This window comes from Silurus aristotelis, assembly GCF_946808225.1.
Source record: "Silurus aristotelis genome assembly, chromosome: 5".
NCBI lineage: Eukaryota > Metazoa > Chordata > Actinopteri > Siluriformes > Siluridae > Silurus > Silurus aristotelis.
Genome location: NC_139578.1, coordinates 7,842,630 through 7,855,705, shown reverse-complemented (window position 1 = coordinate 7,855,705; position 13,076 = coordinate 7,842,630). Strand labels below are relative to the sequence as shown.

At 44.2% G+C, this 13,076-nt stretch overlaps 1 protein-coding gene and 1 long non-coding RNA gene across 2 annotated transcripts; one reads left to right on the top strand and one right to left on the bottom strand.

Moving 5' to 3' along the window:
* The first annotated feature begins 331 nt into the window (after positions 1–331).
* Positions 332–3,842, top strand: LOC310726385. Its single transcript, XR_014533708.1, has 4 exons — positions 332–616; positions 1,217–1,917; positions 2,087–2,158; positions 3,600–3,842. It is a non-coding gene; the product is annotated as an uncharacterized lncRNA (long non-coding RNA).
* A 751-nt stretch (positions 3,843–4,593) lies between these two features.
* LOC310726598 (uncharacterized protein) lies at positions 4,594–7,541 on the bottom strand (the record flags this gene model as incomplete). Its single annotated transcript, XM_083542351.1, has 2 exons — positions 4,594–4,881; positions 7,080–7,541. The coding sequence occupies 2 exons, from the start codon at positions 7,539–7,541 to the stop codon at positions 4,594–4,596; spliced, it is 750 nt and encodes a 249-aa protein (XP_083398477.1).
* Positions 7,542–13,076: the final 5,535 nt, after the last annotated feature.

Genomic DNA, 13,076 nt, shown 5'->3' with positions numbered 1-13,076 from the left:
GAATTATGTTCATTTAGAGAACAGAAATAGGTTACAGATGTTGCTATATGCCTGTATGTACGTTTTATCTACTGTTTCTTGGTTCTTTTGCATATTTGTGCTTTAAAATGACAATTTGTGATACTGTTGAAAAAGTTCACACTAACTGCTTCTGGTTTCCAAGGATTTCAGGTTTTTCTCTTTTTGAACTGTGCTCTGAATACTAATGTGTGAAACGCTGACAATCTGACCAACTCGCCAATCACAGTTGGAGTGCCTCGAGTATATATACGTGTGTGTGTGTGTGTGTGTGTGTGTGTGTGTGTGTGTGTGTGTGTGTGTGTGTGTGTGTGTGTGTGTGTGTGTGTGTGTGTGTGTGTGTTTTTCCTGACAGGAGTTCAGAGAATAGTTTTGGTTTTTAGCACACAGCTCAGTCGTCCTGAACAACATGGATGGTACTCTAAAGATTTTGCTTTTGGCAGCCCTGACTCTGCTGGTTTCTGCTCAGACTTTTAATAACTACAGAAGTTTGCCTGATGAATTACGAACACATACAGACAAGGCTCTGAAAAAGGCGAACGAAAACTTTGGATCGGGTTATAATGTTGCTTTTTATTCAATCAAAGAACTAGTGGAGGTATGTTTTATCTATATTGTTGAGGGACTACTTTAAATAACTGAACATATTGATTTCTAAATGTTATTTTACACAAGTTCTATATAATTTTTTTAGAAATATTGGGGCATTTTCGTTTGGCCTTATGTACAAACCATTTTGGACAGTTTTTTTGCTTTAACTTGTTTGTGTTGACCATTGGTGGTACACAAACCCTTTTCCATGAAGGGCCAGGAATCAAACTTCACTGAGGCCTGTGTATTATACCAACCATTATTTACGCATTAAAGTTGACATGGTTCCTCTAATTTATGATTTCATATTTCAATATAAATAAATAGAAAACATGACTGTAATCTGCTTAACTAATCCAGATTTATTTTTTATAGTTCTAGTTCAGTAAAACTCGTACAAGGAGAAACAGTACACATAATTGTAAAATAAAGTTCAATGACTAATAATGCTTAAACTGGGTCAGATGTAAATTTATATTTTGTTAATTATATTTGGTCTAATAATGCTTTTAGACTACTGAGAACTATATTGGTAAAGTAGGGTGTTGTTTATTTGGTGTTCTGAAATATCAGATCAGAGTGTGAGATTGTTTGGGATTCTATCCAGGGTTTGTACTTTTGGATCCACTCAGTGATGCACTGTATTTCTTTTGCAAGGTAATGTGTCTGGAAATTTTGGATTTTCTAAGCCTCTATTAGCTTAATTTTTTTGTAAAATGTTTGTCTTAGTTTCTATATTTCCCTCGTAATCTTTGTTTATAAATAGTAGGTTGTAAGTTTGTTAATGATCAAAATCTACTATTGCATTGAAATAAAAATTCACTTTTTTTTTTTTTGCTGCAGTTGATACAATGTGTGTGTGTGTGGTGGGGTTGGTTGGTGTGTTTCGTATAACATTTAATTACAAAATTTTGACTTTCAAAATATTGATGATACAAAATATAATTAAAGATGATGCTTGGATGCTTGTTAAGATGATCTCTACTTTCACCCAATTTCACTTTTTATTGTAAATTTAACTTGATCAAAATCTTTTCAAACAAACTTATTTTTGCTGTTAAATCTTAATTCAACAGACATGAATAACTGTCATTGGGATCAGTTCAAATAATATTTAGTAAATAAACTTTCAAAAATCACATGTACAGCCAGTTCCTGTTCACCCCTTTTACTATATTTTCTTTTTTACTTTGTTCACAGCTGGATAAACTGTATGTAAACATCCTTCTGCAAGTCACAACGTGCAAGAAGACTTCATTAAATGCATATGAGCACCGAGATGAATGTACTACACGAAAAAATAAGTGTGTTAATTTATATTGTTATACGCTCGTTATATCAATTCTTAATCTTTTGACTCTAACAAAAGTAATTTCTTTATTGGTTCATAGACACTGTGCAATCCTGTACATTTTGTAACATTACAAACTCTCAAAAATAAGCTTACCAAAAATCCATCACTTTTTATTTTACACAGCCGATGACTGATTGTGTTGTGTGTAAGACACAAGATGGCGAAGAACTGGTGGACTGTGCCAGGGCTTTTCAGGTAATAAATATACAGTGCCTTGCGAAAGTATTCGGCCCCCTTGAACTTTGCGACCTTTTGCCACATTTCAGGCTTCAAACATAAAGATATAAAACTGTAATTTTTTTGTGACGAATCAACAAGTGGGACACAATCATGAAGTGGAACGAAATTTATTGGATATTTCAAACTTTTTTTAACAAATAAAAAACTGAAAAATTGGGCGTGCAAAATGATTCAGCCCCCTTAAGTTAATACTTTGTAGCGCCACCTTTTGCTGCGATTACAGCTGTAAGTCGCTTGGGGTATGTCTCTATCAGTTTTGCGCATTGAGAGACTGAAATGTTTGCCCATTCTCCTTGCAAAACAGCTCGAGCTCAGTGAGGTTGGATGGAGAGCATTTGTGAACAGCAGTTTTCAGTTCTTTCCACAGATTCTCGATTGGATTCAGTTCTGGACTTTGACTTGTCCATTCTAACGCCTGGATATGTTTATTTGTGAACCATTCCATTGTAGATTTTGCTTTGTTTTGGATCATTTGTCTTGTTGGAAGACAAATCTCCGTCCCAGTCTCAGGTCTTTTGCAGACTCCATCAGGTTTTCTTCCAGAATGGTCCTGTATTTGGCTCCATCCATCTTCCCATCAATTTTAACCATCTTCCCTGTCCCTGCTGAAGAAAAGCAGGCCCAAACCATGCTGCCACCACCATGTTTGACAGTGGGGATGGTGTGTTCAGGGTGATGAGCTGTGTTGCTTTTACGCCAAACATAACGTTTTGCATTGTTGCCAAAGGTTCGATTTTGGTTTTATCTGACCAGAGCACCTCCTTCCACATGTTTGGTGTGTCTCCCAGGTGGCTTGTGGCAAACTTTAAATGACACTTTTTATGAAGATCTTTTAAGAAAAGATCATTACTACTACCTGTTTAAGTGTCATACTGGTGACTGATCCTCACATCATATTAATACAGTAATATAAATGAATAAAATGTTACCTACTGAATGTATCCAGACTGAACAACCACCATATAGAACACAAGTAGAGAAAAGATGATCACGTGATCAGAAATGTCCCTGTTCTCAGGCATGTTTACATCACTGATTCCCTCATTCACGTTAACCCCATACTTCTTGATGCCTTCTGTCTTGCTTGTTGTTTGCTTCGTAAACTAGCCCACATCTGTGGTGTGTGCAAATGATACACCAGTTGTAGATTAAAGCTGTGCAATGACAAGAAACAGAGAGGAAAAAATATTGGTATTTCACGAAATAGATTAAAACTAAAGTAATGAGCCTGGTTTGAAAATGTAAAAAGTAGAAAATACAGATATTTGAGTAAAAATGTAATGAGTGAACGTAAAATGTTGTCAAATAGTGAAGTAAAGTTCTTAGTTCTAAATATTTTGTACTTCGTTACATCCCACCTCCGGTGACTATCAAATAATAATTGTTTCTTTTACAGGTGCAAAGGGATACACGAAATAAATGTGTAAAAAATTATCTTCATGGAAGTGGTACTGCCCTTCAGAAATCTGATGATAAGGAGATTGGATGTATCGGATGTTTGTAAAGTTGCATGTGTCTCAACAGCATAAATTCTAAACTATATTTTAAAACACTACATATATAAGTGAAAAGTGATTTGCTTACATGCAGAATTGATGCTTAGAGTATTTCATAATGTTCTACGCAAACTTCAGCTTTTTGTGACCCAGCATTTAATAAAGCACATTACAAAGCATTACAGTATCTGATGCTAGGTTTTTTTTTTGCTTCACCTCGATTTATAATTGTGTGGTGGCCACAAATCCCCCCAGCCCCAAAAAACACACACAAATAATCTCTTGTTCATGATTACATTTATTAAGAATGAACCTACAGTACACTTGTATCTGACTCTGAATTACTGACAAAGTAGTATTTCTCTTCTGTATCAATATTAACCACTATACTAACTGTAAAGCAGCACATGGACATTTAACAACCACTATCTGATAACAAAATTAACTAATTACTCTTCAACATATAACTTTTGTTGCAGCACAAGATCTGTGCAACAAATCTGACATTCACTGAGTGAGAAAATCATATTGTGGGAGAGCGTATAAATGCGGGAAGAAGGAACGGCACAACAGGTCAGGTTTAAAGGCTTCACAGCCACTTTTATTTAGACTTTCGTGTCTGTCTGCTTAGTGTATTATGCAGCACATCTTCTGGCACACGTGCGTACACACCCCTCTCACACACACGCACACTCCGATCACTGGAAAAGAGAACACTCATTAGGTCACATAAACTTCAGGGTAGGCAATCCCCTGCCTACCTGCTCCCGGCCCCGCCCTCCATTCACAAACTGGTGCTCAGCCACGCCCCCGCTACCACATACCCCCACCGCCCGACTCAGGCCGGGGAGCCGTCCGGGCCGCAACCGTCCACCGCCCCGGCATGAGAGGAAGTCAGCCACGACCATCCGCTCCCCCGGTCTGTGGACCACCTCGAACTTGAATGGCTGAAGCGCTAGATACCACTGAGGGATCGTGGTCCGAACAGAGGGTGAAGGCCCGTCCCAACAGATAGTACCGGTGGGTGAGGACCGCCCACTTGATAGCCAGGCACTCCCTTTCGATGGTGCTGTACCGGCTTTCCCGCATTGACAGCTTCCGGCTGATGAACAGCACCGGCCGCTTCTCCCCCTCCACCACCTGGGACAACACGGCCCCCAACCTTCTGTCCGACGCATCAGTCTGTAAAACAAAAGGAAGAGAGAAGTCAGGAGCATGTAAAAGCGGACCACAGTAGAGTGCGGCTTTGACACGTGTAAAAGCCTGCTGGCACGGCCCCGACCACTGGACCGGATCTGGCACTCCCTTTTTAGTGAGATTGGGCAGGCCGCAATCGCTGCCGTCTTATCGATTTGGGGATGCACCTGCCCGTGACCCAAGTGGAAACCCAGATATCGTACTTCCACCCACCCAACCGCACACTTCTTTGGGTTCGCCGTGAGCCCTGCTCGTCTCAAGGTCCGCAGGACCGCCCTGAGATGCTGTAGATGCGTACCCATTATGAGGACGGAGAATCCGATCCCTTAGACGTTGAAACGTCGCCGGGGCCCCGAACAAACCGAACGGAAGTGTGACGAATTGGTGTAAACCAAACGGAGTGGAAAAAGCAATTTTTTTCCCGGGACATTGGTGTCAAGGGGATCTGCCAATATCCCTCGGTTAAGTCCAGTGTCGAATAAAAGCGAGCCGCGCCGAACCGATGAAGCAGCTCGTCGATGCCAGGTATTGGATACGCGTCGAATTTAGACACCGCGTTGACCTTACGGTAATCCACACAGAACCGGACCGACCCGTTGCTCTTGGGAACCAAGACCACCGGGCTGCTCCAGTCGCTGTGGGACTCCTCGACCACCCCCATGGTAAGCATCGCCTGAAGTTCCTGCCGAACCACATTCTTTTTGTGTTTGGGCAGCCGGTACGGGCGACTGCGCACCACAATACCGGGAAATGTCTCGATATGGTGTTCTATAAGGTTTGTCCGCCCAGGCAGGGGAGAGAACACGTCCGCAAACCCCTGCTGTAATTTAACGACTTGTGGTCTCTGCGATGGCGAGAGGTGGTCTCCACAGGGAACCGAGGCGGACTCGAAGGTCCCTCCTCCCTTCTCCTCCCGGAGAACAACACTCCGCGCGGCTTACGGCCGTACAATAATTCAAACGGGGAGAACCCCGTGTTTTGCGGGACCTCTCGAACTGCGAATAACAAGGGCTCGAGCCATTTATCCCAATTCCGTGTGTCCCCGTGTACGAACGTCCGAATCATGTTTTTAAGGGTTCGATTGAAACGCTCCACCAGGCCGTCGGTTTGTGGATGATAAACACTGGTGCGAATCAATTTAATCCCCAACAACTCGTACAGTTCTTGAAGTGTTCGTGACATGAACGCCGTGCCTTGATCAGTCAGGATCTCTTTCGGGACAATGCGGAAGAGCGCCTCTGCAGCACTGCGTGCGGAGATGTTGCGAAGGGGCACTGCTTTCGGATATCGCGTCCCATAATCCACTATGACTAATACGAAGCGATGCCCGCGTGTGGTTCGCTCTAATGGCCCGACGAGGTCCATGCCGGAAATTCGATTATTGGTAAAGGGCGCAAAGGCGCTTTTGGGATGGCCCGCGGATTCACCAGCTGACATTCCCGGCATGCCGCACACCATCTACGCACATCGCCGTGAATGCCCGGCCAATAAAAACGGTCCATTAGGCGGTCTAATGTATTCACACAGCCCAGGTGCCCGGCCATCGTATTATGATGAGCCGCATGGAATAGAAGTTCCCTGCGGCTCTTCGGGACCAACAACTGGGTCGTTTCCTCTCCGGTTCGAGTGTCCTGTGTCATTTGGCATAATTTATCTTTAATCACGGTGACGTAGGGATGGGAAAGCATGCTATCTGGCTGGATTCGCTGACCATCGATTGCTCTCACCTGGTCGAAGGCATGTCAGAGGGTTTCGTCCCGCGATTGCTCGAGGGGAAAATCCCGGGGGGGATTTCCCTGTAGGGGGGAGTCTGTCTGACGCGGAACTGACGTCCCCGGCGCCGCCTCCCCAGACAACATAGCGCACGCCCCCTCCCGCTTCACCTTACCGCAGGACCCATTCACATTTCCCTAAGTAAGCGTTTGAAAGCGGCCCAATTCGTACCCAAGATTAGCGGATGGGTGAGGCGGGGACTAACCGCCGCCTCCACTCTATGATTTTTTTCCACTGAAACAAACCGAAATGGCCACTAGTGGATATTCGTGAACGTCCCCATGCACACATTCCACCTTCACCAGGCGTGCAGTATTCAAAACCTCGCATTGCACCAGGCTTTGATGGATGGCTGTCTGCTTGCAGCCCGAATCCACCAACGCCTGGTGTGTACCCCCTTGGATATTCACCGGTATACGGTACGTTCCTGCTTGATCGGGGGCAGCCTGTGGCACCTCGGGAATCCGGACCATCACCCCCAACTCCATGATGGGACACTGATCCAGGAAATGCCCCGGCTCCCCGCAGCGCCAACAGACCGGCCCAGGCTTCCTCTCTGCACCTGCGCAGATTGTCTCACCCACCTGTGGAGTCAAAGGCAAAGATCTATGAGCGAGAGCAGAAGGAGAGGAAGCGGAAAAGGAAGAGGGAGGGGCTCGCGGCCGAGCTACCGGCTTCACCCGCCCGCCCCTGCGTACGTCGCCAGGTGGTTCTCTGCCAACTGTACCGCCTTCTCCACGGTCTCCGGTCGCTGGCACTGAACCATTCCGCTGTCCGCGGCGGAAGACGGGTGATGAACTGCTCCAACCCCACGCGATCCAGAACCTTGTCCGTGCTCCGGTCCTCATCCCGCAGCCATCTCCGGCACGCATCGCGAAGATGGTGGGCGAAGGCGAATGGTCGACCGACCTCACGCAGCGTCAACGCGTGAAACTGCAGTCAGTGCTGCTCCGGTGTCCGCCAACTCGCTGGAGGATCGCCCGCTTCAGATCATCATATTCCAGCATATGATCGGCCGGCAGCAGCGAGCTGGGCTTCCCCAGAAACCAGTGGCAGCAGGCAGAGAGCTCTCTCCATCCCGGTCCATTCCCCGGCGACCGCTACACGCTCGAACAGCTCCAGGAAAGCCTCCACCTCGTCCTGCGTGCCCATCTTCGTCAGTGGGATGATAGGCGGCGGGCGAGGAAGGGGGGGTTCACCGGAGCCTCCTTTGAGCTCAGAGCGCTCCGGAATGCCGCCCGGTCCTCCGCCTGTGCTCGGATCACTTCCTCGCTGTTCCTGCTCGGCACGCACCTGAAGGAGGCCCGGTGCTGGGTCTGCTGGAGCTCGGCGATCGCCTTTACGAGAGCGTATAAATGCGGGGAGAAGGAACGCCACAACAGGTCAGGTGTAAAGGCTTCACTAGACTTTCGTGTCTGTCTGCTTAGTGTCTCATGCAGCACGTCTTCTGGCACACGTGCGTACAAACCCCTCTCTCACTCTCTCTCTCACACACACACACACACACACACTCCTTAAATGCACCCTCCGACCACTGGAAAAGAGAGCACACTCATTAGGTCACATTGTGTGTGTAAGACAGAAGATGGTAAAGATCTGGTCGACTGTGCCTCGGGGTATGAGGTCATAAAGGTATGTATACTGCAGCAGATTTATAAAGACACACCACAATCAAAGCAGAGATGGTAAAAGTACACACTTGCTTCACTCAAGTAGAAATACAGATACTCATGTTTGAAAAGACTCTGGTAACAGTCAAAGTACTGACTACACTTTTTCACTAAAGTTAAAGTAAAGAAGTCTGGGCTCTAACTTGTAGCCATTACTACTACCTGTATTAGTGTCACGCTGGTAACTGGACCATATGTCATATTACAGTTTTGCTCAGTTGCTTTGGATCGTTTGTCAGATCAGAAGTGAAATTCTCAAAACTACTTGTTCAACCTCCACATCATTTGTGCTCATCATAAGAACATTTCTTGTTGCTTTGATCAAATTGCAAATGGTTTTGTACATTCATTTAATCGTTTGTGTACAAGTGTCTGCTGTTTCCTACATTATCAGTTATGTCATGTTGATCAAAATATATTATATTGGTTTCACCTAAATAGTCTTAACCCCCCAAACATCTCAGCATCAGTTCATTGTATGTCATTAAATGCTAAATGGTTAAACCAGTTGTCATCATCTGTCATTTTCTATTTATATTAACCTTTTTTTTGTAAATGTGACTTGAATTGTGCAGATGAATCTTGAATGTCACTAATGAAGATGAGTGTACGGCATTAGATCAACCAATGATTAACTGTTTCTCTAAAACAGGTCAAAGGTGAATCTTGTGAACCTTCAATTAAAGAGTGAATACAGACAGAGCAAAACACAGAATTATAAATTCTAAAAATGGATGAACAACTAAGACACAAATGAACACTTGTACAGTACAGTAAAAAGTGTGATTCCTGTCTTGTCTCTTGCAATCAATATAAATCATAAATTTGTGCATTTGTGTATTTTCAATCACTGTAATCCAAACCATAGTTTATATCATGAAATACTGAAACTGTGCAGCATCATATTGACAACATAACCAAACATTTTGACGATCTTATTTGTGAACAATGACAACAGGATTTTTAATTATGATGCTATGAGATGTTTATTGACACAAATATTTACATATTGAGAGATGAATTAAGGATTTTGAGAAAAGTACAGCCTTTTGCTGTTTGTACAAATTGTTTTAAAAAATGCATTAACTGGTTTGCAAATATTAAGAATGATTAGAGAAATGCTCCAAAGCAACTGAGGAAAAACTGTAACATTAATAAAAAGAATTAAAATTGTTGTTACCTAATGAATGTTTCCAGGCTGAACAACCACCATATTAGAACACAAGCAGAAAAAAGATGATGATGATGATGATCAGGTGATCAGGAATGTTTACATCCAGAGGGATGACTTCCTCTGTCTCATGCACATTAACCCCAAACTTCTTGTTGCCTTCTGCCTTACTTGTTGTTAGCTTTGTAAACCAGCCCACATTTGTGGTGCGTGAGAGTCAGGAAATTATATACCAGTCGTAGATTGAAAAAGCCACGAAATGGCAAGACATAGGTTAATGGGCTGAAAAGCGTGCAAAAAAATATTGTTCATGTCACCAAATATATTAAAACTAAAGTAAAATGTAAAAAGTAGAAAATACAGATATTTGTGTAAAAACTGTGAAAAGTAAAAAGTTCCCAAATATTTAATTGTGAAGTAAAATATACTTATACCATACTGATAAAATCTACTTAAGTACAGTAACAAAGTTTTTGCACTTCGTTGTTCCCACCTCTGAACCAACCTTTACACATAATCAGTACTGGATAAAGAACTTGTGATTATTTAATAATTTTTTCTTTTACAGAACTGGCGGGGTACACAAAGTAAATGTCAACAAAGATATGGTGGTCAACGTTCTGCTTTCTAGTTCACTGAGAAGCACAAAATTGAAACTTTAATTTTAAAACTGTAAAACACTATATACAAGTGAAAAGTGATATACTTTCCAAAATTGCAGCTCAAAGTAGATCATGTTCTAGCCAAACCATGTTCGACTTTAGGAGTCAATGTATATCCATGATTACAAACAATAAATAAAACACATTGAAAAAAGAGCATTTTCTGACTTTAGGTTTTTTTCTAACTTTATCTTAATCTAAAATTGTGGGGTACACAGGAAAATCATTCACATTTACTATTACACATGTTTCTAATTACTCCTAATGAGTAATTAATTACACTTAAATCCTTGAATGGTATTCTAGTGCCACTGCACACTAGGGGAGGCAAATCTGCTTACATACTGTAAATAAGTAGCACTTTGAAATGGAATGTCTGTTTCTGGATGGGAGGCCTGTCTTCTGAGGTAATGGGAGCATGAAGTCTCAAGGCTTAAACAACATCTGATAAACATGATAAGCTAGGTATATAGTAAGCCAGTTACTAACATCTCAATTTGACAAAAATCTGTTCAACTAAACCAGGAAGTGAGGTGAGTAGAACTTTTGATTGCACAACGGACACTGCTGATATATAATAAATGTTGTTAAAAGGGTTCACTGATGACACTAAATGGTGTACCCTTGTAGTATTATCATTAGAAGACAATAAGCTGATATAGTCTCGCACAGTGGGTGATATTCTGAGCTGAAATGCATTCCATTGCCAAACTCTGCCATTTTTGGATGCATTGTGGATAGAATAGGAGTCACCAATACACCTTCTAGGAGTGGATTCTCAATCCCGTGTTCTGCTATTCAGTTCAATAAAACTTTACCCATATAGTGCTGTTAACACTGGTTACTGCCACTAGATTTAGTTTTATCCCTACTGTGCAACTCAGATGCATTATGGCTAGACAAATATATCTATAATGTTCCCCAATAAAATCTTGAGCCAGTAGCATAGTGTATTCTGATTTTGTCAGGGATCCACCGGCCACACCTTCTCTAGAACCACACATTCCTCCTAGCAGCTACCCATCCTACTAATTCCACACACCTGACACTCATCAGCTCACCCACTATATAAGCACACACTTCCATGCCCTCCCCGTCCGTTCTATCGTTTAGTCTGGTGAATATCTCAGGACCTTATTGACTACCATTTCTATGGATTTATCACTCTGTGGACTTATTCTGTGGATTTATCTCGTTGTGGACTTACCCTGTGGATTTGCTACTCTGTGAACTACCCTGTGGATTTATCTCATGAACTATCTTGGTTAGTGTTTATCTGTGTTCCTGTGTTTACAGCTAGTTTGGTTTTGCTGCCTTCCCGTATTTCATTAAAGCACCTCCGTTCTGTCGAACCACGGCGTCCGCTTTGGAAAGCTCGTCCGGAAGAGCTTTGGCGTGGGCAAGAGCGCCATCTCCAGCTGCACTGTGAGAGGGGCACTCACGAGCTAGCTGTGTTATCCTGCAGATGTTATCCTAGGACATCCCTGGCTAACTAAACACTCCCCAAGTGTTCCTGGGACCTGTGCAATATCCTCAAGTGAAGCCCCGAGTGCCTGAGGAACTGCTTACAACCACTCCCCATGCCTCTTCAAAGACCTGTGGTTCTGGCAGCCACTCAAGTGGAGGGTGCTCCACAGGCCCCAAGGGTGGAGATCCCGGAGGAATATCGGGAAATGGGGACGTCTTCAGCAAGAAAGCTGCCACCAAGTTACCACCACACCAGCCTGTCATCAACCTGATGCCGGGGGGCCAAACTACCCAGGGGTCAAAGCTATCCATTATCAGCTCCTGAACACCAAGCGATGGAACAGTATATTCGACAGGCCCTCCTACAGGGCTTTATCACCCCATCCTCATCTCCTGCAGCCTCCAGCTTCTTCTTCGTGGGAAAGAAGGATGGGGGACTATGGCCCTGCATTGACTACCAGAGCTTGAATGCACAAATTTTTCCACTACCGTATCCTCTCCCACTGGTTCCTGCCACCCTGGAAGAATTACGGGAAGCCCGCATCTTCACGAAGCTCGACCTGCGGAGTGCGTACAACTTGGTGCACATACGCCAGGTGGACGAGTGGAAGACGGCGTTCATCACCCCCTCTGGCCATTATGAATATTGGGTTATACCATATGGCCTATCAATCTCTCCTGCAGTTTTCCAACATTTCATGAACGAGATCTTTCGCCCCTTTCTCCACCAGTTTGTGATTGTCTACATAGACGACATTCTGATCTATTCCCGGATGCTGCATGAACATCACAATTATGTAACCCAAGTCCTAGAGCTGCTCCGGGAGCACCAGCTCTACCTTAATCTCCCCAAATGTGAGTTCCACCGCTCGGAGGTGCAGTTCCTAGAATACAACATCAGTGTAGCCGGCATCCGGATGGACGAAAGGAAGGTGGCGGCAATGAGGGATTGGCCAGTCCCTACTTCCATTACGGAGCTGCAGAGATTCTAGAGGTTTGCCAATTTCTACCGCCATTTCATTTGTGGATTTAGCCAGAGTCTCCGCTCCTCTCACTTCGGTACTCAGGGGGAAAGCCAAGAACCTCACGTGGACCCCCGAAGCACAGGAGGCTTTTGAGGAGCTCCGGCGTAGGTTCTGCGTCGCTCCTCTTCTCTGTCATCCCGATCCCCAGGTTCCGTTCGTGGTGAAGGTGACTCGACTCGTTCCCCGACTCCACCCCTGCGCTTACTTCTCCAAGAAGTTATCCTCGGCGGAGCAAAACTATGACATCAGGACTCGAGAGCTGCTCGCCATCAAACTGGCCCTGGAGGAGTGGAGACATTGGCTTGAGGGGGCTACTCACCTATTCACCGTCATTACCGACCACAAGAACCTCCAGTATCTCCGTGAAGCCAAGAGACTGAATCCCCGGCAGGCGAGGTGGGCCCTCTTCTTC